General features: G+C 41.7%; 3 protein-coding genes across 4 annotated transcripts; 1 reads left to right on the plus strand and 2 right to left on the minus strand.

Moving 5' to 3' along the window:
* Nucleotides 1–547: 547 nt before the first annotated feature.
* Blm (Bloom syndrome helicase) lies at nt 548–5540 on the minus strand. The gene is made up of 9 exons (XM_028315643.1): nt 5336–5540; nt 5153–5232; nt 4941–4963; nt 4726–4851; nt 4152–4415; nt 2467–3658; nt 1768–1923; nt 1167–1279; nt 548–772 (listed from the first exon to the last, which is right to left on the minus strand). Exons 1-9 carry the CDS (start codon nt 5434–5436, stop codon nt 575–577), a joined length of 2253 nt encoding a protein of 750 aa, XP_028171444.1. The 5' UTR covers nt 5437–5540; the 3' UTR covers nt 548–574.
* Nucleotides 5541–5684: 144 nt separating this feature from the next.
* LOC114360486 (mitochondrial import inner membrane translocase subunit TIM50-C) lies at nt 5685–16935 on the plus strand. Its single transcript, XM_028315212.1, has 9 exons — nt 5685–6002; nt 6251–6431; nt 7568–7739; nt 9432–9565; nt 10410–10635; nt 11461–11584; nt 13714–13867; nt 14591–14660; nt 15756–16935. The coding sequence occupies exons 1-8, from the start codon at nt 5864–5866 to the stop codon at nt 14622–14624; spliced, it is 1164 nt and encodes a 387-aa protein (XP_028171013.1). The 5' UTR covers nt 5685–5863; the 3' UTR covers nt 14625–14660; nt 15756–16935.
* A 683-nt stretch (nt 16936–17618) lies between these two features.
* TAF1C-like (TATA box-binding protein-associated factor RNA polymerase I subunit C-like) lies at nt 17619–24739 on the minus strand. Of its 2 annotated transcripts, XM_028315196.1 has the most exons (8): nt 24564–24739; nt 23954–24341; nt 23432–23629; nt 22676–23351; nt 21766–21895; nt 20556–20921; nt 20206–20247; nt 17619–18234 (listed from the first exon to the last, which is right to left on the minus strand). In XM_028315196.1, the coding sequence occupies exons 1-8, from the start codon at nt 24573–24575 to the stop codon at nt 18136–18138; spliced, it is 1911 nt and encodes a 636-aa protein (XP_028170997.1). In that variant the 5' UTR covers nt 24576–24739; the 3' UTR covers nt 17619–18135. The 2 variants fall into 2 exon arrangements, with proteins under 2 accessions (XP_028170997.1, XP_028171003.1); XM_028315202.1 differs by lacking the exon at nt 20206–20247 and having other exon boundaries at nt 17619–18276.
* Nucleotides 24740–24802: the final 63 nt, after the last annotated feature.

Genomic DNA, 24802 nt, shown 5'->3' on the forward strand with positions numbered 1-24802 from the left:
TTAAATGGAAATAAAACTAATTTCGGAACTGCTGTTAATTTAATAATTTTTCGATGTGAAATTGCAAAACATGTGACGTCACACTAGGGAGGGGGGGGGGGGGTCTCAGAAATGTGACCACCTGTGACAAGGACGGAGGGGGGGTCAAAAAATCACGAAATTCGTGTGACGTACTTTATGGATGGCCCCTAGCCGCTAGCGACACGTCACCCGATTAGTAAGAGATCTTTAGTGAATGCCGGACATCACACTTACTAAAGTCCGGTCCGTGAGCACGTAGAATTTTGTCCCATGACCCCTACCTAGCTACCCATCCTGCACATAATTATATTGCTGTCGCGACTGTGCGACTGCCACCCGCAGTGAGTGTGCGAGCGCGATAGCAACATAATTACGCGCGAGCAATAAGGATGGGTAGCTTGGGGTCATTGGACGAAATTCTACGTGCTCACGGACCAGACTATAGTTGGCACTTACTTGGCGATCTTCTCTCTAGTGCAGGTTGTCCAGCCGCTTGAGACACGTCGCTCGATAAGTGCGCGACGAGGATCTACGGTGAATGCCGGACATTACACTAAATTATCGGCACTGACCTGGCGATCTTCTCCCGCGAGTGCAGGTTGTCCAGCGTGTCCTGGAACTTGGGCGAGCTGCTGATCTTCTCGGGAGTGACGTACAGCAGTTTGATGAGCGGCTCCCGCATGGACAGCTTGTGGTATACCTCGTCGGTAGCCGCTAGAGACACGTCGCCCGATAAGTGCGCGGCGGGGATCTGTGAAAGTCCGTTGTAACTTGTAAAGTTATGCCATCATAAATAAGTCTGACAACAGTGTTAACAGCATTGTTGTGTTCCGGCAGTTGGTAAGATTGCCAGTTCCGCTGTGTTTGAGGATTCCGGGTGAAACACTCTTCCACCTTCAATCACCTACCAACCAGGCAATGCTTTTCGTTGTCAGGAAAAAAATGTATAACCCGTAGATTCTGTATCAATTTAGTTCGTATGACTGTCAATAGATGTCGCTATGCCGAGTTACATCGCGGTATGCAATTTTTCAGCGATACGAGTTGTTTTCAACATTCGTATTAGCTGCTACTTGTACTGTAATAACACATACTTTATTTATCTTTATTCTTAAAACGTTCTACGAGGAACATTTTATACTTACATCAAGTGAAAGCAGTTTGTTCACTTGGTCCAAGATGAGTGATTTTAATGGGGATATAACGATGGTGACTCCGGGGGTCAAAATCGCAGGCAGCTGGTAGCATAATGATTTTCCTGTGAGAGAAAATAAGTTACTTACATAATAGAAATAGAGCAGACTACGACTACCAACATCCTAGGAAAATCTGAAACAGGCTATCGATAGTCAACACATATCAACAGAATCAAGAGACTATCGATATGTGTGCAACGCTAATTTAACTTTAAATTCAACTCTGAATGAATGTTACAACAGACTATAGCGCTTTACTGTTGTATCTTTGACTAACTCTTAATAAACTTCAAAGCAACTAAATATCTAGTCATAGTCTCATAGTCATATCTAGTCTAGGCTTAGTGTGAGTTTATCAGTTACATCAAACGTCCTCACTAGTGAGCGCGTTGAAAAAATATATGAACATTTTAGTTCTTGAAAGTTTCCGCTAGGGGCGCTGTACAATCCGTCATACATTTACTGTCACTTTTATACGCAGTCGACATCGAATGCGTTTGACGTACACTCACGCTACGCCCCCAGACCAGAATCATCGAAGCCCACTGACCTCCACCGGTGGGCATGAGCACGAAGACGTCGTGGCCGAGCAGCGCCGCGTTGATGACCTGCAGCTGGTTGGGCCGGAAGGACTTGAGTCCGAACTTCTCGCGGAAGGTTTCCATCATCAGCTCTGAGTGCGGGAACGAGAAGCCGTCAAACTCGCCTGCGGGACGAGGGAAGTTTGAGGCTAAGGTAGCTTTATACAGAGTGTGGTTTGGTAAAAGCAACGCCCATCTCAGGGGTGGTAGTATACACGACACTGATTCCAAAAAAATTCATGAAAAAATCCATTAAATCAGGAAATGGAATTGGTGCAACACTACTGGCTCTATAAGGTCCAAATTACAAATTAAATGTTTGGTCTATTGAAATTCAAACAATCTACCTACACATAATCACTGCTTGATTTTGTGTGCAATAAAGATTTTAAATTTAAAATAAATCATCTTTTCAGCTTTGCTTTAAGAGACGCATTAGAGAGATGCGACTTGTTGTGACTCTCTCTACTTGGCTTAAGCTTGGAGAACTTTCTTTTGACTTCAAGAATTTTCGCCACAAAAGCGAAAATTAACTTGATTGCGATGGAAAACGATGCAATAGTATTTCCAGTAACCTATGTTTTTATCACGTCTAGAATTCTTTACTCTACTCATATTTTTGTATTTCTTGCTTGTGTACGAAAGTTGAGTTACTTCTAATTCCTTACCTGTAATCCCATCGTTTTTGGTGCCAGCATGGAAGTCCCCCATTCCTTCATACTTGGCCTTCCCGTTGTCGTTCGCAATGGACTGGTCCATCAAATTCACTACCTCTGTCTCCTTACTGGTCAGCAGGACCATGTCGTCTTCGAAGTCTTCGGGCCGGTACTCGGGGAAACCATCATCATCAACTGGTATATCCAGATTGTTCATACATTCAGCATTACTAGTACTGGCTACAGAATCACTAATGTTAATCACGCTTCCTTTGGATTCTGCGAGATACATATCTGGCTCATCGTCCATGTCAATAGGGATTTCGTAGTCGTCTATTTCATCGCTATAATCCTGGACTATGGTCTCCTTTACGATCGGAGAAACTATAGTACATGGCTTATCATAATTCATCAGAGAACTTTTGCTCAGTTGAGGAGGTTGGAACTCTACAGAACTATTGGCTATGGGCGCACATTTCGGCGGCTCCTCTTGCACTAAAGGCTTCAGCTTTTCTGAGGCTATCTTTAGTCTTTCTAGCGTACTTGAAGGCACATCTCTGTTAGGTGTGGAAGTCTTACTGCTAGAATCCTCGGACATAAGCCTTGAAGGTCTTTTGAACACAAACTTGCCTTTGCTTTTGTTAACATTATCAGACACATCTAAATTCCCTGTGTCTGATTGGGCGCTAGTTTCTAAATTATTTGACGCATCGTCTCGGGGAGAAAATGCGTCAAACGAGAGAGACTTTTTGGCCATTAAATCTGAATAAATAGTTTTACTAGGTCCAGGCAGTTTATTGAAATTAATTGTGTCTGGTGTGGAAGTGGCTAATTTACTGGTGTTATTTATTTCAGTGTTAGAGAGCCTCTTTCTATTCATAACACTTGACTCAAGATCAAAATCACTAAGGTCATCATCATAGTTTTGCAACATAGATGGACTGCTACCATTCAAATTAGTAGCAACTTTTGGTGATTCTAGTTTATGTATCGGTACTTTATCATTCTCATTATTTTGCTTTATAACATGCTTCAGTTTTGACTTTAGGGATTTCATTTTTGCATATGTTCTCTTATCATAGCCTGGAAATTTCTCTCTAATAACATTTGGTATTCTGTCAAAGGCATCACTTATTTTCTCTAACAGCTCTATGTACTGCATCTTACATTTTTCTATGTCTTCCAACTTATGTGAGTTATTTTCCTAAAAAAAATATCTGATAAAAAGAAGCAGCAGTAGGGTTTAAAATATGTGACCTTAAACTTAAAATATATTCTAAGTGGTGATAAGAAAAACGAAAGACAACACCACTCCAATCTATGGATGTATGAAATGTCTACAATTTAATACAGGGTGTTAGGTAAATGGGTATATGAGCCGACACTAGCTCATGTTAACATGGGCATATAAATGGTATGGTGAAGTCAGAAATTTGATATCATCATTTTATTTATTTTTTATTTTCATACAAAATAAATTTTATAAAATACGATCTGTATGAAAAATAAAATAATTAAAATGAAGATATTATTATCAATTTTCTGACTTCACCATACCATTTATATGACCATGTTAACATGGGCTAGTGTCGGCTCATATACCCATTTACCTAACACCCTGTATACTTTTTGAGCAATTTTTTTTACACATAATCTGTAATGTTTCGACTAATATTTGTTTAAATGTTAAAACTTACCTTTTGACTGAGGGCTGGATTTTCTGATATCTTACTCAAAAACCCCGATAGAGAACTATCTAGTTTTAAGTTTCTCAATGGGTCATTGTCTCTCCTGGGACTTAACTTCTCTGGAGTCCTTAATGTTTTGGCAGATTTCTCCACAGAAGATTTGGATTTTGGTGGGGTGGGAGTGGCACTTATTCTGATTGATTTGTTTGAAATTTCAGGTGATGGAGTCTTGCATTTATCATTGAAGATATCAGGGGAATCAGGGATCTCATCCTAGAACAGAACATTTACTTGTAAATTAAAAACAATCATGTTTTTTCCTTCTTTGTATTGTGAGATTTATCTTCACACAATAAAAAGAAGAAAAAAACATGATTTAATCACACAATAAATTCAGGCTATATTGCCATCTACACTACATTGTAGCTCAATTTATTATTATTTTTTAAATCCTCTGTGTGTAGTTTTATATTGCAAAAAGAAAATATTTTCATTGTATGCATATTTAAAACATGTTTTCAGCTATAAATAAATAAGCATAGATTGTTCAAATGACTGTTCAGATAAAATAAAGATAACTCACAACATCCATGGAGTCCATAACTTTGATCCTTTCATTTGGGATTTGCTTCATATTGGCTGCTACTGGTTTCGCCTGCTTATTCATTGTTGGTTGGATGCTCGAAGCCACTTGATTATCAGAATGGCCCTGAAGAGAACAGAATAAGATATTAAATTCATACTAACAAACAAAAACAAGTTAAAATTCCTTTATTTTCATGAGGGATTCACACTTACATTTGCCTTAAATGGTGGAGTCCCTGTAATGTAAAAGAATTGTTATACATATAAATTCTAAAAAACTTTTTATTGTAAGTGGAGATCTTAGGAGGAGGCCTATGACAAAGGACAAACTGTTAACCTACAATAGTGTTAAATTAATTAAGTACAATATCTTTTAGAGTATTATAGGCTTTATTATTAATAATATGTGTGAATTTTAAACTTACATGAACTTGAAGTGTTGGATTTTGACTTCCAAACAAACTTTGACTTTTTCTCAACACCGAGTACTTTGTTGTTATCGCCACTGTAGTAGAAAGATAATCATTATACTAACTTATTATGCATGTTTTGTGGAGTAATGTGTATAATAAAAAAGATATGGTTTGATTTTATTAACAAACAGATACCTATTAGGGCTGTTACTCCTTGAGGGATCTCTACTGCTTTTTTTAATAAAATTCATCATCGAATATTGTTTATCACTGCTACCAAGCTTTTTCGATGCCATATTTTCATTTATTTTGAATTTACAAAAGTGCAATCACTACACTACAGGTACAAATATTTTACGAAATATTTATTGAAAAATCTTTAGCAGTGACCTCCCGCGAATCTTTTCTGACATTTTTATTTTTTTCATTGTGTGATCTGTCACCTGCATGAAGGAAACCAGGCACCAGTATATTCAGACATTCCTTGGTGCTAATATGTTTAAAAAAAAGAAAGAAAGAAAAAGAATGTTCCATTTCAATCATTTTAACTAAAGTCTGTATAATCTATTTTACGTAATGCAATACCGCACGAAAATCATAAACACAAGTACATCACTGAAAAAGTTCAAATTTACCCAATGAGCTGACAAAAAGGAACACTATTAAAAAGTGACATTTGTGTTCAGTTCAATTTTGTTGTGAATTAAATGTGATTTTTTTAAAATGTCTCTTCGAAAAGCACTATTTCTGACTAAAGCTATTTGTTGTAAAACTACAAAACTTCAGACTACAAATTTTGCTAGGCCAAAGTACTGGTTATTTACGGCGAATTCAGCAAGATTTTATTCAGCCGAAAATATAGGTTAGTTTTTCTGTACTTGCAAAAATTTCTATTTGCCTATTGTATAACTGCTTATTTGCAGTAAAATTTGTTTCCTATTAATTCGGAGCATAGACTGTCTCACTAATAATGATCACAGATATACTTCCCTATTTCAGTATTTAGTAGTTTCTTGTATAAATGTATTGCTTTTAATTTTGTGTTATCCTCACAACTTTATTTGAAAATTTATAACAGTATATTAACAGTAGTTTGTAAAATACTTCTAGGTGACAAAAATAAAGATGGCAAGGCAGCAGAGAAGGTAGACATATTAGGGCGCTTCTTTCCACAAAGCCCTATCAAAGACATTGATGCACAGGAAATTAAGAAGGAGCAGGAACAGTTCGAGAAAGAGAACAAAGAGAAGACGGAGGAAAATGAGAAAAGTTGGAGAAGGATGAAGATTGGGTACGCTGTCTACTTTTTAATTAAAATAAATAAATTTCCTTGTACATTTTACACTGCGCTTCTAGTCCCAAACTAAGCGAAGCTTGTACTATGGGTACTAGAAATGGATATAAACATACTTAAATACTTTTTTTTGTAAATACATACTTATTATACATAGAAAACACCCAGTCCAATACAAACAAATATGTTCATGCACACAAATGTTTGTACTGTGCGGGAATTGAAGCCGCTACCTCCGGAATAGTAGCCCGTTTCGAACCACTACACCAAACGGCCGACAATTAATTTTGCATTTAAAAGTTTTGTGCACTAACTAATCAAATTCTGGTCCAAACATCGGCTAGATACTACCTACCTACTTCCGCCTACGTCTGTGTTAAATTTAATATTTTTTTGTGAAAACATGTTAAGAATGGGGTCATAGTCCATTGGTTGACAGAGACCAATCAGTCTAGCAACCCACCCTTCAATTGTTCTTCAATCACCTTCTGCAATTTATCAGCTACCATTATTATAGTATTATGGTAAGAATTATTATTATTCTTTGAGCACAACTACTACCACATTGTAGTTTGGAATTGGGAGGAAGGCCTCTGTTGTAGAGCACCTTGAATATCTATTAAGTTTCTAATAAAAAAATATGAAGCAAAACTTTTTTAAAGGTAACAGTTTTGCTGAAGACTTCATCATAAATATCCAATGATACAAGAACTGCTCTTGTTAAAATGTTTTGAGCATTTTTGACAATACTTCTTCTCCTCTATGGCTATTGTGTTTCCACGTTTGCCAATGTCATGTGAGCATAGCCATTACACGGTATATGAAGTTATAAACCTTGAGTGCTATTAGGTATAGTCTAGCATGCATACCTAAAACAGACAAACACAACGGCACAGATAAGACAACACAGTTGTTCTGGAGCTGAGGTGGAATTGTGTAAAGCAATTGTAATTATTTGACAGTTCATAACGTACGATTATTCTGTCAAACGCTTTGTTTAACTGACTTTATCGTACGTTATGAACTGTCAAATGGTTGCGATTGCTTTACACAATTCCACCTCTGACCTTGGATTGATACAAAAATACATTTTGAAATAAAAAATAAACAAATGAAAAACATGTGATTTTCAGGTTCGCAGTGTTCGGCGTATCCCTAACGGTGATGGGCGGTTGCCTGGTGGTGGAAATGGGAGCGCCGAGGCGCGGCGACGACGGACAGCCGCTGCAGGACGAGTTCTCCAACCTGCCGACTGTTCTGCAGTACCTTAAGCGCACGTGGAAGGAGCTCACATTCTACGAGAAGGTAATGCACTTTCATGTGACCGTATTTGTTGAGTAATCTATAATATATAAAGCTCGATTCCTACTCACTCACTCACTCACTGATCAGGGGTATTTTTGGGGGGTTTAAAGGGGAGGGGGGTAAAATTGTTGGTGTTTGTTTTAAATTAGATTTTTCAACACCCAGGTTTTTTAGATTTTTTGAACCAAAAAACAAAATGGCGGCATTTTTTGAGACAACAAATTTTTTGTTTTTCATCCTGAATTTTTTCTTTTTTGGTGGTTTGTTGGGGTTGCCAAGGTGTGCTAAAAAATTTGAGAAAAAAACGGAAAAACAAAATGGCCGCGCCGCCATCTTGGATTGAAAATTCGATTTCGAGGTGTTTTTAGGGAGGTGTTACTCCGAGATGCGCAATTGTTTTTGAAAATTTCTTTTGAGTATTTGTGACATGTATAGTCTTCTTAAGAGATACATTCACAGATTATCAAAAAACAAGATGGCGGCTGAGCCGTCGGCCATTTTGTTGCGATCAAAAAATTCACAAACTTTGGTAGTAATTTTCCGGCAGATGGCGACACCGGAGTGGGGTACAATGTTCCGGGCGGAAAAAGGCGAGGCCGAAGGCCGAGCGATAGTTTAAAGCCTGTGAGTCGCCATAGATTTATTTTTAATGCGTCAAAAAAGGACTAGAGCCCAGTGACAGACAGAAAGGCGAGGCCAAAGGCCGAGCGATGGTTCAAATCCCCACAGTACCCATAGATTTACTTGTGTTGCGTCAAAAAAGCACAAGAGCACAGTGACAGACAATAAACACCCCCTGTAATTTTTGCGAGGCCGAAGGCCGAGCTCTGAATGCGAGGCCGCAGGCCGAGCGCCGCGTAGGGCGAAGCCCGGAGCGGCCAGCATCGCAGATCTAGCTTTTGTAGCCCGCGTAGCGGGCGACCAAAGCTAGTTGCTCCTATAAAGGTCCGAATTCCGACCGCACTTTAGGGTCTCCGCTAAAACCACTACCACAAGTGGAAATCCATCACTTGCATACACACGCGGCGAGTGATGGACATATGGGTGTCGATTTCCGTGCATTAATATACAGTCGCACGCGTCAGGTGTCCGCCTCTGGTGCAAACCCGCGGCAGACGTCGGGAGCATCTTGGGTGCCCCCGTGCAAAGTTTTAGCAGCGGCCCTTAGAGACGCGGTGTGGCGCAAAGCGTCAAATTATTATTCTAATTGTTAAGGCCTCCACAGACCAAACGCAGGGCAGTAGCAGCGCAGTTTGAATGCGGGCCCGCGCACGTTGTAATATAAGAAACTCTTAGAAGTACGTCACACCAAATTTGAACGCGGGCCCGCGTTCCAACCGCGCCGCACTGCAACTGCCGAACGAACGCGGGCTCGCGCTGTTGTATTACTACGACGGCCATATTAGCATGACACACCGGACGCAGGGCGGTAGCAGCGCGTTAAAAGCGGTTCTCGAATAATTAAATTTTTGACAACCGCTCGAGTTGCAACTGCTTTAAACTGCGCCGCTTTCAGTGTGCCTCAGCCGCGCTGCAACTGACCCGCACTGCTTCTGACCCGCGTTTGGTCTGTGGAAGCCTTTAGTCGTTACTAGCATAAATGACGTGCAGCAGATAGCCGCTTCGCTCAAATGCAACTTTATTAACGCCCATTTTCTATAACTTGAAGTGAACCGTTCTCGTGGGTTGCAGATGATAAAGGAGCCGTCCCGCGAGAAGCTGCTGCCGGACGTGCTGCCGGCGCCCTACCAGCCAGCCTACACGCTGGTGCTGGAGTTCACCGACGTGCTGGTGCACCCCGACTGGTCCTACCAGACTGGATGGCGGTAAGCGATGATCATGTGCTACTTCTCACACACTAGTGTCCTGTAGTCATTGGTAAAAATTTAATAACGATATCTGGCAACCCAGAAGCGTTGTATGCTCTATGGTCTCTTTTTCCTACCATTCAAGTGTGTGCACATGGTTGTAAATTATCTTCGCAATAAATAGAATATCACTGATGTTAAGTGTCTTTTGTACCTGCCGTATCACTCTGTTCAGTCATAATGAGAGTTTTCGCGAATGAAAGATCCGCTAGATGGCGGGACGTGGATGTGGGGTCTGACTGCTGCGTGATTGGTGGATTTTGACATATCTGTCAATGACATGTCAAAAATAACCAATCATGCAGCATTTGGACCTCGCGTCTACGTATTGCCATCCGGCGGATTTTTCAATCGCGAAAACCCTCATTACGATGAGCGCCGCGATAAGACCATTTGTCGCTTAAAATCATCGATAAAATTTTACCGGAGCTGAGCGTAGCGAAGCGAGGTAGTAATGCGGAGCAGTTGTCTGTCCGTCCAAACTGTCTGTCCAAAGACGCGGAGTTAGGTAGCGAAGCGAGGCGAGAATGAGTGTAGAACGGAGTTGCGAACTGTTTCTCTAGACGCTAAGCACCTCTGCTTCCCGATTTTGTAATACAAAAAAATTTGCAACTCACTGTCCACTGAAGAACTAACCGCTCTGCTGCCATCTGCAGTGACCACTCTGCCACCTCGCTCCGCTCCCGTAGACAGGCTCCCTATTTCACTACTGTGTTACCTTGTCTCAGTAAATTGGAATCTTTGAAATACTGTTATTCCCCAAAATAATGCCTAAATTATAAGACATTCTCTCCCCATCCAGCTTCAAAAAGCGTCCCGGCGTGGACCAGTTCCTGCAAACAGTAGCTGCCTCCAACTATGAGGTGGTAATATTCACTTCCGAGAACGCGTTCATGATCTGGCCCGTCATCGACAAGCTGGACCCCGAGAACAAGCTCATCTCCTACCGCCTGTTCCGTGATTCCACGCACTTTATTGATGGAGTGCATGTCAAGAACTTGGAGGGACTCAACCGGGATCTGTCTAAGGTTAGTTCAAAAAGCGTCTCAGGTAGACCAATTCTTGCAAACAGTAGCCGCCCCCTATAAGGTCTGCATATCACGTGATCGATCTTCATGTCACCGATAAAATGGACCCCGAGAACAAGCTCATCTCCTACCGTCTGTTCCGCGACTCTACGCACTTTATAGACGGCGTGCACGTCAAGAACTTGGAGGGACTCAATCGGGATCTGTCTAAGGTTAGTTCAAAAAGCGTCTCAGGTAGACCAATTCTTGCAAAAAGTAGCGGGGTCCACTACGCGTTCATGATCTGACCCGTCATTTATTGATGGAGTGCACGTCAAAACCTTGTAAGGAATGGGATCTGTCTAAGGTTAGTTGAAAGCATCCTGGTGTAGATCAGTTCCTGCAGACAGTAGCTGCGTCCAACAACGCGTTTATGATCTGACCCGTCATTTATTGGTGGAGTGCACGTCAAGAACTTGGAAGGACTGGGATCTGTCTAAGGTTAGTCCAAAGCGTCCAAAGGTTGGATCGCTTTTGTTGCGTTGTTCAGGCAGCTGTTAAAATAAGTCGCCTAATTCTTGACTTTGTCTCATTACAATGTGATTTTTTTGTTGTAAATAGGTGTTTAGTCCCTATCTTTTCACCCCTATCCAATCTTGGCCTTAAAAATGATAAGACATTAAGCAGATGCGTCATAATCTACCGACCTAAATGCCACTTACCAAGAGCCTTTATCGCCCGATTTTGTCTGACTTGTCTGTGAATATGTCTCGCGCAACTTTTTACCCATTTGTTTGAAAACAAGGCATTTCACAGCTTGAATACTAATATCAATTTTTATTTTAGGTTATTGTAGTCGATTGGAATAAAGGAGCGACCAAGTTCCACCCGGAGAACTCTTTAATACTGAAGAAGTGGAAAGGCGCCGACGATGACACGTCGCTACTAGATCTCGCCAACTTATTACAAAGTAAGTTTTATTTTATTCGGTACTGCGTTAGCCATTTGAACTGTCAATATGAAAACAGGTCGTTATTTGTCGCTTTTAAAAAAATCTAGGAATAAACAATATTTTTTTTAACAATAATAAAATAGCAATAATCTGGCTTATCTGACACTGTATAGGCTCTATTTTAAAGACTGTAAACCCTTGAAAAGGAGGCTGACAATAGTGACTGAGTTTCTTGCGCTGCTTCTTCTCAGCACTGGCCCATTTATTGTCCCGAAGCAGTGTTAGGGTTAAGGCGATTAGAGTCCTCAATGACCTTGGGCGTTTGACCTTCACGCCGCGAGCAACACCCGCGCACCCCGCACCAAAAACTCCGATTTGACACCGATCAAAAATACACGGGCATAGGTAGATACAGAATAGAAGCTCTTTCTTCATACATTACAGCCTATTATTTTAAACTTAAATTGATGAACCTTGATGTCGGTGTCATTTAACTCAGGCGTAAAGGTATTTAATAAAAATAACAAAATCCATGAACATTTTGTGCGGGATAAAATTTTATTTTATTTTTTGTAAATTTTCTAATGCTTTTGTCGGTTCAGTCGTTCTCGAAATTTGAACAAACCCGACTTTATTACAAGCTTTTATTTAGCTTGCAATTTATGATCTGACTGCACGTACTCTATGAACAATTCTGACATAAAATCTATTGTCGAACAAAAGCTGGGTTGCACCATCTTACTTCAACTTTGACAAGCGTCAAAAGTCTGTCTAACTCCATACAAAAAACACCGGTTATCGCCAAAGCTACGGTCAAAGTTAGGTCACGTCAGGTAGTGCAACTTAGCCAAAGAAAAAATTCATTTTGATCGCTAATGTCAGTTTGTAGCGAGTGACACAACCTCCCCGTCTGAAGGCCAGCGGCCGACTGCCGCCCGCACCCCGCGAAGGCCCCCTCAACAGCAAAACGTTCGGAATTTATCAAAAGTAAAATTTATGAATGAAAGTAATGTTCGATTGAAAAACGCAACGTGTCATTTAAAGATTAAAGAATTCCCAATCTATTCGTGCAAAAATCTTTTAAATTAACATAGCCGTTTTGGAGGAGTAGGGAATTTAAGTAAAAAATCGATGTCCCGTATTTATTTTTTTAATCCAAAACAAAGACACGTAGCGAAAATTCAAACGTCACAAATGTAGTCCTTGAACTGTTGTATAACATACATTTTTTTCAACTATTTCTGTCCAGCAGTTAAAGAGGAGTAGGCTTTACAAAATGTCCATTTAGCGCGGATTGAGGACACTAATCGCCTTAATATTGGGACGTGTAAAAGTGCTTTTTAACCGATTGAGTCCCAGACGGCATTAATTAATGTCATAACAATTGATTATCTATTGTGTCTAGATTCGCGGAGCTTGAAGGATTAAAAGCCTATTTGCAAAAATAAATGAATTTTATGAATTCTATCCAAGGAATCACGAAGTTCCCTCCACTTTCACATTAGGCGTCAGAAGCGTGATAGCAGCGCAGCATCGACGTTTTTAGAGTTCCGTAGTCCTGACAAGGAACCCTTATTTATAATGTGAAGGCAGGCATCCGCTGTCAGATAGTATGAGATTATATAAATAAAATATCCTTGGCCAAAAATCTGTCCATAATCACTTCCTCCAAATGATTTCATCTTCATGAATTGTAATTTCAGTTTAACTCAATCATCTATTTTATGTATGTATTTATTTATTATATATTTTATATATTATTTATGTATGTAGCATATTATTATTTGTTTTTCTTTCCTGCACTAGAAGTACCGCCAAACAAATTTCTTTTCTGCTCAACTCAAAGGTAAACTGGTTGAGAATGCTTTAGTGCATTAAGTTCGCCTTATGTACAAATTTATTTTGGCATAAAAGTTTAAATAAATAAATAAATAAACATACTTAAATACTTTTTTTTGTAAATACATATTATACATAGTTACACCCAGACCCATCACAGAAATTAAAATTCATAATTTCAATAGATTGTCGGCAGCGCGTCTGTTGCGCTGCTAAAGTCTAAGAGTGAAGACGCTCCAATGCTTTACATACCTCAATCTTTTAAACTTCTGCTACTACCCGAACCTAATCGTAACCATCGTTTCCAGCGATCGCGATGTCAGAAGTGGCAGACGTGCGCGAAGTGTTGCTCTACTACAGCCAGTTCGACGACCCCATCGCGGCCTTCCGCGACAACCAGCGCAAGCTGCTCGAGCAGCTGGAAGAACGCGAGCGCGGCAACAAGGCTGAGCCGCCGCTCACTTCCAGCTGGTTGAGGACCTTCACCAGGCGCTAGCGGAAGCCAGGACCCTCAGCAATACTTAAGTCTCGTCTTTCACTGCCAGCTGGCTTAGGGCCTTCACCAGGCCAGAACCCTCAGCAATAAACCCAGTCGCTTACCTCCAGCTGGCTGAGGACTTTAAACAGGCGCTAGCGGGAGACAGGACCCTCAGCAATACTTAAGTCTCGTCTTTCACTGCCAGCTGGCTTAGGGCCTTCACCAGGCCAGAACCCTCAGCAATAAACCCAGTCGCTTACCTCCAGCTGGCTGAGGACTTTTACCAGGCGCTAGCGGGAGCCAGGACCCTCAGCAATTCTTAAGACTCATTTATGAACATTTAATTGTCAGCTAAAGCCTGGTCCGTCGCAACTGTGCGACGCGCGCCCGCAGTGAGTGTGCGAGCGCGACAGCAACATAATTACGCGCGAGCGATAAGGATGGGTAGCTTGGGGTCATTGGACAAAATTCTACGTGCTCACGGACCAGGCTTTAGATGCATACCTTTATCAAGCGCTAGCAGGAACCTCAGCAATACTTAAGACTCATCTATAGACCCAATCGCTTACCTCCAGCTGGCTGCGGACTTTTACCAGGCGCTAGCAGAAGCTAGGACCCTCAGCAATACTTAAGTCTCGTCTTTCACTGCCAGCTGGCTTAGGGCCTTCACCAGGCCAGAACCCTCAGCAATAAACCCAGTCGCTTACCTCCAGCTGGCTGAGGACTTTCACCAGGCGCTAGCGGAAGCCAGGACCCTCAGCAATACTTAAGACTCTTCTTACCGAACATTTAACTGTCAGCTAGATGCGTGATATCTTTGTTAGAACCCTGTGTGCGACGTTAAGCAGGCCCAGCTGCTCACCTCCAGCTGGCTGAGGACTTTTACCAGGCGCTAGCGGGAGCCAGGACCCTCAGCAATACTTAACTCATCTAACTCAACATTTAACTGTCAGCTAGATGCGTACGCGATGCGTGATATCTTTGTTAGAACCCTGTGTGCAACGTTAAGCAGGTCCAGCTGCTCAACTCCATCTGGCTGCGGACTTTTACCAGGCGCTAGCAGGAGCCAGCACCCTCAGCAATACTTAGGACTCTTCTAACCCAACATTTAACTGTCAGATAGATGCGTACCTTTATCGGGTGCTAGCAGGACCCTAAGATAAACGAAGTCGCTCACCTCCAGCTGGCTGAGGACTTTTACCAGGCGCTAGCGGCACCAGGCCAGGACCCACAGCAATACTTAACTCATTTATGAACATTTAATTGTCAGCTAAAGCCTGGTCCGTCGCAACTGTGCGACGGGCGCCCGCAGTGAGTGTGCGAGCGCGACAGCAACATAATTACGCGCGAGCGATAAGGATGGGTAGCTTGGGGTCATTGGACAAAATTCTACGTGCTCACGGACCAGGCTTTAGATGCGTACCTTTATCAAGTGCTAGCAGGACCCTCAGCAATACTTAAGACTCACCTATAAACCTAGTCGGTTACCTCCAGCTGGCTGCGGACCTTCACCAGGCGCTAGCGGGACCAGGCCAGGACCCTCAGCAATACCAGAGTAAATACAAATGAGTAGATCATCTTCATAGAAACGCACGGGCGCGGTTTGTATGTGAGCGCGCCAACACGTATGCGGCGCGCACGCACACACTGACAAGCGTGGATTAGCGGGGAGCCAGTCGTGGTTGCGCCGAATTTTGTCAGTGTGTGCGTGCGCGCCGCATACGTATATTGGCGCGCTCACATACAAACCGCGCTCGGTGCGTTTCTATGAAGATGGCCTACTCATTTGTATTTACTCTGGCAATACTTAAGACTCATGGGCCACCGACCACAGCAACCGGTGGCAAGTCGTTGGCCCATTTGCGCCGAGCCTTAATTGTCAGCTAGATCAGGCGCTAGCATGACCAGGCCAGGACCCTCAGCAATACTTAAGACTCATCTTCACAGCAATAGGACGTAGCAGGAGGACCAGCTGGGCTAAGATTCACGATATGTGATAATCTTATCGATTTTAAACGATAAACCCACACATTTGTCGTCTAAAATCTTGGATAAGATTATATCGTAGTGCGCATCCTAGGCCGGCAGGTCATCTTTGTCGTTAGCTACATAAAAAGCATCAGGACCTATATCAGCTGTTAGTCGGTTCCGATCGGTTGACGTCACCTTGTCAGTCATCACTATTATTCCAGCCGCTCACCTTTAGTTGACTTAGGACCTTTACCAGGCGCAAGAAGGACCAAGCCAGGACCCTCAGCAATACTTAAGACTCGTCTATTAATCCAGTCGTTCACTGCCAGCAGAGCCAGATCTTTTATAAATGCAGCCAGTTCATTAGTCACAAAAGGTTGCCATCGCCAAACGCCAAAACAAAACATAAGGCACCTATATTAGTACCTATTGGGTACATAATATCACTTCTTCACCTCATCTATGTTAACAATATTGTGGTCAAGAACACTTCGGTTTGGACATCATAAATCAATACAAACAGACATTTTATTTTTGCGATTTCAATTCATCATATTTTTTGTTCTTCCGGCCGCCGCACGCATCCCAAGACAGTGAAAAACCGCCTGAATCCCATATCGTGTTTCGTAAAAAATACAAAAATTATAGATGGGCGATTGTTTGGCCAAAAAAACCTTTGTTTACAACTTTCATGTTTCATTACCCGACTTCGCCTGAAGGAAGGTTATGTTTTTGACAAATCAGTTCTAACATATTTATTACTGCTCAATCTAATATTTTGCAATTAATTTATGCATTTAATCTCTTAGGTAATGTGATTATTATCACTTTAGTCTGGTTCACAATCCTAGTTATGAAGTTTCCTAGAATCTAGCGATGTATGATGAAGTACCTATGAAGCCACAAACCTCTAAAGCTATTTGTACTGTATACAAATAAATTATTTAACAAATTGTGTTATTTGTTATGGCGTATTTGATGTATGTATAAGTTTGAGACATTACCTACCGTGAACTGTTTTATTGACTTACATATTTAACCAAACGGTTTTATAAATCTGTTTCTTTTTGTTTTACATTAATTTTAGTTTCTAATTTTATGTTCTTTCAAGCAAAAATGTACACTTATTACTTAGAGCACTTTTAAATACATATAATGCTCTGTTCGCACAATGGCCCAGCTGTAGATTCAAAGTAAGCTTTACGCGGCGTACCTAAAAAGCCCGTGTATCGTACTTTAGGTATTTTGAACTTTAGTACTTTGCAATCTTGCAAACAAAACGTGTCAAAAACTAGTGATTGAGAAATCCAACTGTGACCTGATTTTAATATTGCTAGGAGTCCATTGATCACTGACGCGACTGATCCCTGTCGGTGTCAATTTTGGTCGTACTTATTTGTTTGCAAGATTGCCAAGTTCTGTTAACGTGGATTGCCGGTGTTGGTCGAATGAGGGTTTTCGCGAATGAAAGATCCGCTAGATGGCGGGACGTGGATGTGGGGTCTGACTGCTGCGTGATTGGTGGATTTTGACATATCTGTCAATGTCATGTCAAAAATAACCAATCATGCAGCATTTGGATTTCGGACCTCGCGTCTACGTATTGCCATCTGGCGGATTTTTCATTCGCGAAAACCCTCATTATGTAGATGCTTTAGTTCCTATTCTGTAAATTTACTACGCAAGTACTTATAAATTTCTCGTTTCCTTTTTCTGTCTTAATAACTTTACTATATGAGTTTTGTTTTATTATTGTAATACGTGTATGTAATGTATTGACGACAGTAATTTAACCACTTTTCCATTATTGGAGTATATTTTATTACTCAATCATGGGAAAGTGTTAATTTGCATCGAAGAGCATTTGTTATGTTTATAATTTAATGTTTAGTGTGTACATGAGTGTATGGACGTGCGTTTGCGGGAGAGATTGTTAACAGTCATTTAGATAGGAAATATAGTTGTTTATTTAAAATACTTGTTTTATTTGAGATCTTTTGAGACATTAAACTTTACCTTACAGCATTATATCACCTGAGCGAAGATAAAAATAACTTACGCTGAGCTTTAATTCGTAATTCCTTGAAGGAATTGAAGTCCTTCTGTAGTATTCTTCTTTAATTCGCTCGACCACGACTTTCTATAAGGTGTCGATTATACCTTGACTCCATGACGGCCGGGTTTATACAGACATCGGTACATTTTTTAGATTCCTGCCAGCTTCTAATAAGTGGGCGTGTCCTCGCCACGCTCCGCCTACTCCACCTGCAGGGGGCGTGGCTTAGCCTTCGTCGCTGTCGTCGAAGTGCAGATGGAGCGCCAGCGAGTCGTCATCTTGTCGCGGGCCAGCCGATGTGCCGCCAATGTTCCACGCGTCTAGTAGCTCTGGCATGATTTCCTCGTTCACGAACGCTTCATATACCTAGAATAGACGCAAAATATTTTTGTTTAATTTTAAAAACTAAAAAATGTTGGAAATTTCATTTACGAAATCATGAAGAAGTTATTGAGCAACATAATATATTAGTTAAAAAAAAATAGGTACATTATTCTTCTTCACAATTGCCTCTCGCCGGTTCGATTGTAAAATGTACATTTATTTGCAGTATTTATTAGAATTTGTCTTTTTTACGAAAGGATACTCAATATAGATTCAAGTCAGTGATCTATTGTGTACCTACTTGAGTTTCTTTTAATCTAGTTTTGAATGTCGTTTAAAAAATAGACCTTTACCTTTTCATCATCAAACTGCATCGGCTCATCCGTCGGCACCAAGCTGAAGTCCTCCGGTATCTTCTTCAACTTCTTCCACAGATTCGCTATATTCGTGACCCTGGACACCTCGATCGGTTTCCTCTCGGCCTCACAGGGGCGGCTCCACTCGTGCAACTTCTGCGCGCTGTCGTCATCCATGAAGGATTCCATGTAGTCCGGGTGGATGGTTCGATAAGCGATGTCTCCGAGTGAGTTGTGAGTGAGCAGGAGGGTGTTGGCCGCGTGAGGGAGAGCTAAGAGGCCAGTGGTGGCGGCGGACAGGCGCCGCTCGATGGGACTGGCGAGGGAACAGCATAACATGCGTAGGCGCGCCTCGTGTAACACCTGGGATAAATAAATTATAGACATTAATTAATTAGACAGTTTTCGTCGACAGTCGTAAGAGGCGACTTAGGGACTACACATCAAACAAAGAACGGGCAACAGTGCTCTTCATCATCTTTTAAACTGCGATCTCTAACCCGCTTGCCAAGCGTGGGGATTATGGCAAAACCCTCCACTATAGTGGAGGAGGCTCATAGTCCAGCAGTGGACTGTAAAGGGCTGTTGATGATGAATTAGACAGTTTTACACTATGACACATGTTGTCTAGTTCCAAACTAAGCATTTGTAAGATACAGTTACAGCGCTAAACTCAGCAGGTCCCTGCAGTACAGGTCGCAAGCGTTTCCCCCTACAGTGGGTAGACCAGTGGGTGCACGAGCAGGGTTGCCAGGTGTCCGGCAAGTCGAGCCACAGAATAATATCGAGTATACATGCGCGAAACAGGATGTTTGTTGGGCTACCGATTCGTGAAGATGACTCATGAGCTGATACTAATTGTTACGACACGGCAGCAGTGACCTTTGCTATTATTTATCATCATTTCAACCACAGGAAGTCCACTTGACTGCTGAACATAGGCATCCTCTAATGATTTGATAGGTTAGTAGCGGCTATCATCCAGCATCCAGTTGGTTACTATCGCCTCAATTAGCCTTGTCCACTGACCTGCAGCAAGTTAGGCGGGTGGTAGGGCAGGCACACGCCGGGCGCGGCCCCGGCGCGCTGCACGCAATCAGAGTAGCTGCTCACCACGCACGCGTCCTCGCACCACTGGCTCGTGACTACCACCACCTCCCTGCAAAAAATACTGTGAATAAACTTGAAATCTTAGATTAAAACAAATAAAGTAGATATTGGCATCAATTTCATTCATCATCATCATCATCATTACAGCCATTAGGACGTCCACTGCTGAACATAGACCTCCCCCAATGATTTCCACAATGGCCGGTTGGTGGCGTCGCTGACATTGCTATAGAAAAATCTAGGCCCTAACAATACCAAGCAACCATTTGAGCAAATAAATAATTTGAATTTGAACCACGAATGTCAAAAGTGATGACGTGGACTTTGTTTTTATTTCGTGAATTGTTTGTATGTACACTTTTATAAGTTCAAGAAGACTGCGCGCGAGTATTGCGTAGTAGGACTAGTAGGTCAGACCGATTGTGACTGAAACGAAATGATGCCTATGCCCATCATTTGAGTATGTCACTTCCGAGAAGCTTTAATGGACATGGCGCACAATTTNCAGTTCTGGCATTATCTCTTCGTTCACGAACGCTTCATATACCTAGAATAGACGCAAAATATATTGTTTTATACTATGAAAACTAAAAATCTTGAAAATCTCTCTCAGCTCAGAATGCCAACTTCGCAAAATGCCAACCAGTTTTTGAGCAACAATATGTCAAAAATTCCTTGTTCTTATTTGTAATTGCCTACCTTGATTGGATTGTAAAATGTGCATTTATTTGCAGTATTGGAATTTGGCTTTTTTTACAAAAGGATTCTCAGTTTCAAGTCTGTGATTATGTTACTTTAGTTTGTTTTAATCTAGTTTTGAATATCGTTTAAAAAATAGACCTCTTAAAACTTTACCTTTTCATCATCAAACTGCATCGGCTCCTCCGTCGGCACCAAGCTAAAGTCCTCCGGTATCTTCTTCAACTTCTTCCACAGATTCGCTATATTCGTGACCCTGGACACTTCTATCGGTTTCCTCTCGGCCTCACAGGGGCGGCTCCACTCGTGCAACTTCTGCGCGCTGTCGTCATCCATGAAGGATTCCATGTAGTCCGGGTGGATGGTTCGATAAGCGATGTCTCCGAGTGAGTTGTGAGTGAGCAGGAGAGTGTTGGCGGCGTGAGGGAGAGATAAGAGGCCGGTGGTGGCTGCGGATAGGCGCCGCTCGATGGGACTGGCGAGGGAACAGCATAACATGCGTAGGCGCGCCTCGTGTAACACCTGGGATAAATAAATTATAGACATTAATCAATTGGACAGTTTTACACTATATCGTGTGTCGTCTAGTTTCAATCTAAGCAAAAGGTGCAAGATACGGTTACAGCTAAACTTGACAGGTCCCTGCAGTAAAGGTCGCAAGCTTTTCCCCCTACAGTGGGTAGACCAGTGGGTGCACGGGTCACATCACTAGACATGTTATTTTTTATGTCATGTTGTTTCCCCACAATAGTTCAGCGGTCAACGAAGATAAGATAAAGTCCACTGCTGAACATAGGCATCGTCCTCTATTGATTTGATAGGTTATTCATTATCATCATCAACAGCCCTTTACAGTTCACAGCTGAACTATGAGCCTCCTCCACTATAGTGGAGAGTTTTGCCTTAATAATCCCCACGCTTGGCATGCCTAGGCGAGTTGAAGGTCGCAGTTTAAAAGATTGATGATTTTCAGAGCGCTACTGCCCGTTCTTTGTTTGATGTGTCTTCACTAAGTCGCCTCGACACCCCCGGAGAGTAGGGGTTAGTAACAAACGTATTCTACTCTGCCGACTGTATCCAGTATTCAGTTGGCTACTATCGCCTCAATAGACAATTTGACACCATTCCCCAATAATTCGAAATCATAACTTTTTTTAAAAGACACTTCATTCTGGTCTTAAAAACTTAATCAATTTTAAATTATCTGTTAATCACGATTTTTAATTGAGTTGACAAAATAGTGACGTCACTTGCTCGTATTGCCATACAAATAATAAGGGAGTTTCGTTTTGACAGTTTTAAAGAGTACGTCAATTGATTGGTGGTGTCAACATACTCAACATGTCAATTAGCCCTGGGCACTGACCTGCAGCAAGCTGGGTGGGTGGTAGGGCAGGCACACGCCGGGCGCGGCCCCGCCGCGCTGCACGCAATCAGAGTAGCTGCTCACCACGCACGCGTCTTCGCACCACTGGCTCGTGAGCACCACCACCTCCCTGCAAAAAAAATACTGTGAATAATACATTCGAAATATTATGCAGCTTACTATTTTATTTATTTTACCAATGGTCCGTGACCCTCACTCGGCATGGGGCACACTGAAAACCAGCGCCGTGGCCTTCGTCACCGTGGGCCACGGCATATGCTGAGTGGGGTCCCGTTGCAGTGGGCATCTTGTTGGTGAGTGGGTGGCACTGCTCAGTTTACTCTTGTTTTTACTTTTTTTTTCTTGTTCCATTATTATGTGCCACTGTCATGTCTATGTAATTGCCTGTATTTGTGTGATGTCCATTGTAATAAATGTATCTTTCTTTCTTTAAATATTAGATTAAAACAAAAAACGAAGATAGAGTTCATGTGGTCCGATCGGTAGCACAGGGGCAGTAGGACCACGTGGCCACAGGGCTTACATTGCTATAGACCTAGAATGGAATAAACTAAAGCCTGGTCCGTGAGCACGTAGAATTTTTTGTTTGAATTGAATTGAATTTTCATTGGACAAAATTCTACGTGCTCACGGACTAGGCTTTAGGCAACATCGCGAATTTGAAAAGTAATGCCGTAGACTTTGTCTTTAATTCTTGGATTGTTCATACACGAAGTGAGATAAGTACAAGCAGTAGTAGTTCAGCCAGATTGTGATTAAAGCGAAATAGCACCCATGGGCATCATTTTAGTGTGACACTTCCGCTTATGCTGTATACATGTTTGTTTTAATCTTAGGTTTTAATAAATAAGTCAAAAGCTTAAATAGAAAACAAGTTAAAACACATTACCTGTTGTCTTCTGCGCTAGCGACGGCGAGATACGTCGGCGCGCACTTGAGCCCGTGCGTCCAGCGCAGCAACGGCCGTTTAGCACCAGAGTTACGCGCGTCGAACAAAAACAAATGATGATCCGTCGCAAAGTACAGAGCCGGGCTGCCTTCGACCAGGGTCGCCGCCGTGATATCATTACACCGCACCTCGTCTATAATCTGCCGCAAGCCCGACCACTTAAAAACTGCGTCGTGGGTCCGCTTGTCGTAAAATGTTATCGACCGCCTCTCGATGTGAGCGTACGTCGCACGCTCCCCACCGATCACGCAGTTCCAATTGTTAACGTCAGACTTGCTCTGCCGCACCAGTTTGACGCTCCTCGCCGTCACTCTATCCACGTTCACTATTTTCAAATTACCGTCCAGTGTTGTGACGTAAAGTATATTCGTGTGGTGCTTGTCGAATCTGATACTTGTGAATGGCACATCCGAGTCAAACTTTTTCAGTAGTTCGAAATTAATGTTATCATCCGTTTCAATGATCTTCAACATAATAATTGATCGTTTCGTTCTTAGAGCTACTATATTCTGAGAGGAACAAATTGTTTCTAGGATATTTCCAGCTTTACAGTCAAAACTTGAAGTATGCTCATTCTCAATGCTCACAGTACTGTCTCTGTGAAATCTGGTTAAATCTGAAACATGAAAGTGTATGTTCAGTACAGTTGATCCCTTGTGTAGCTTTTCTTCTAACAAAATGTTAAATGATACTCACACACCACACTAAATTCACCATGGAGCAGGTAATCGACCCAGTTGATGCAGACCAGCTGTAAGTTTCCGTTTCCTGCATAGTACCAGTTGAACGTAGAGTCAAAGTTAGGGTCAGGGTCCTTCTCCATAGTCGCTGCCAAGTCGATTAGGAACTTTGATACTTGCATGACATCATTGTTTAGCTTGCGTACAACTTTTCCTGGAATAAACATTATCAGTTTTTTTATTATATTAAAACTTCATAACATAGTTTTATTAATTAAGCCAAAATACAAAATCATTTGGCAATGAATAATACCTAATAATAATCTCGAGTGGCGACCACGGGCTGGAAGACGTAGCGTGGGCAGACCTCCTACTAGGTGGACCGACGATCTCGTAAAGGTCGTGGGAAGAGCCTGAATGCGGGCAGCGCAGGACCATGCATTGTGGAAAACCTTGGAGGAGGCCTTTGTCCAGCAGTAGACGTCATTTGGCTGAAACGAACTAACGAATAATAAAGAAAATATAAAATCATACTTACTGCCACTCTGCTTTTTAATTATAGCAATTTCATGCTTCCAATCATTCTTTATCTTCATATAATCAGTCACAGGGTCAGTTTTGTTCATGTTCCGCATTGGAGTTATGATTTTGGGCATTGTGCTTCTATAGGGGAAGGGTTCGAAATAGTCATGGTCAATGTCCCCATCCCAGCCGTCCTCAAAAACTTTGAGGGGATGTCCAGGGAGAGTGTAGTGCAGGTTCCAGCAAGCGTTCGCTGTGTGCCGCCTCTGAACCAATAGGTAACGGTAGAACTTATACGCTTTACTGTAATGCTCCCTTTCAATTAAGTTCTGTAGAATCTCTTCTACAGGAGCAGTGCTGTCTACCACAAATTCGGCTCCTAGCTCTTGATCTTCTAGTTGTCTCTGGAAATTTGTTAACCATTTTTTTTAAAGCTACGGTAACATCATTTGACGAGGTATGATTTTGAGGTTAGGTTTGGAAATTATTAAGTTCGAGTTTAATTTTAACAAATCGATGATTTTGTGTATAGTAAACTTACAAGGAACGAACAAAACACAAAATTAAACTTATTCCTAAAAGAACACCACAAGAAATGCTGGAGTAACATTGGAAATCTTACTTACCAATTCTGCCATATTTGGAGTGGAGTAGATTGAATGATATATAAATTACAGATTATTATAATGTCTCGGTTTATGTTTTTCATTAATTTGTAACTTAATTCTGAATTATGATAGCGTATTTCACAAAAAATGCATTGTTTACATTTTTTGTACCACGCGAATTTGACTTTGACAGCAGTCAGCTGTTCTTGTATTTTTTGAAATTGTCAACGACGTTTAGTATTATACAGCCTGGACGT

Source organism: Ostrinia furnacalis, unplaced genomic scaffold, assembly GCF_004193835.3.
Source record: "Ostrinia furnacalis isolate ACB-3 unplaced genomic scaffold, ASM419383v2 OfSCF0322, whole genome shotgun sequence".
NCBI lineage: Eukaryota > Metazoa > Arthropoda > Insecta > Lepidoptera > Crambidae > Ostrinia > Ostrinia furnacalis.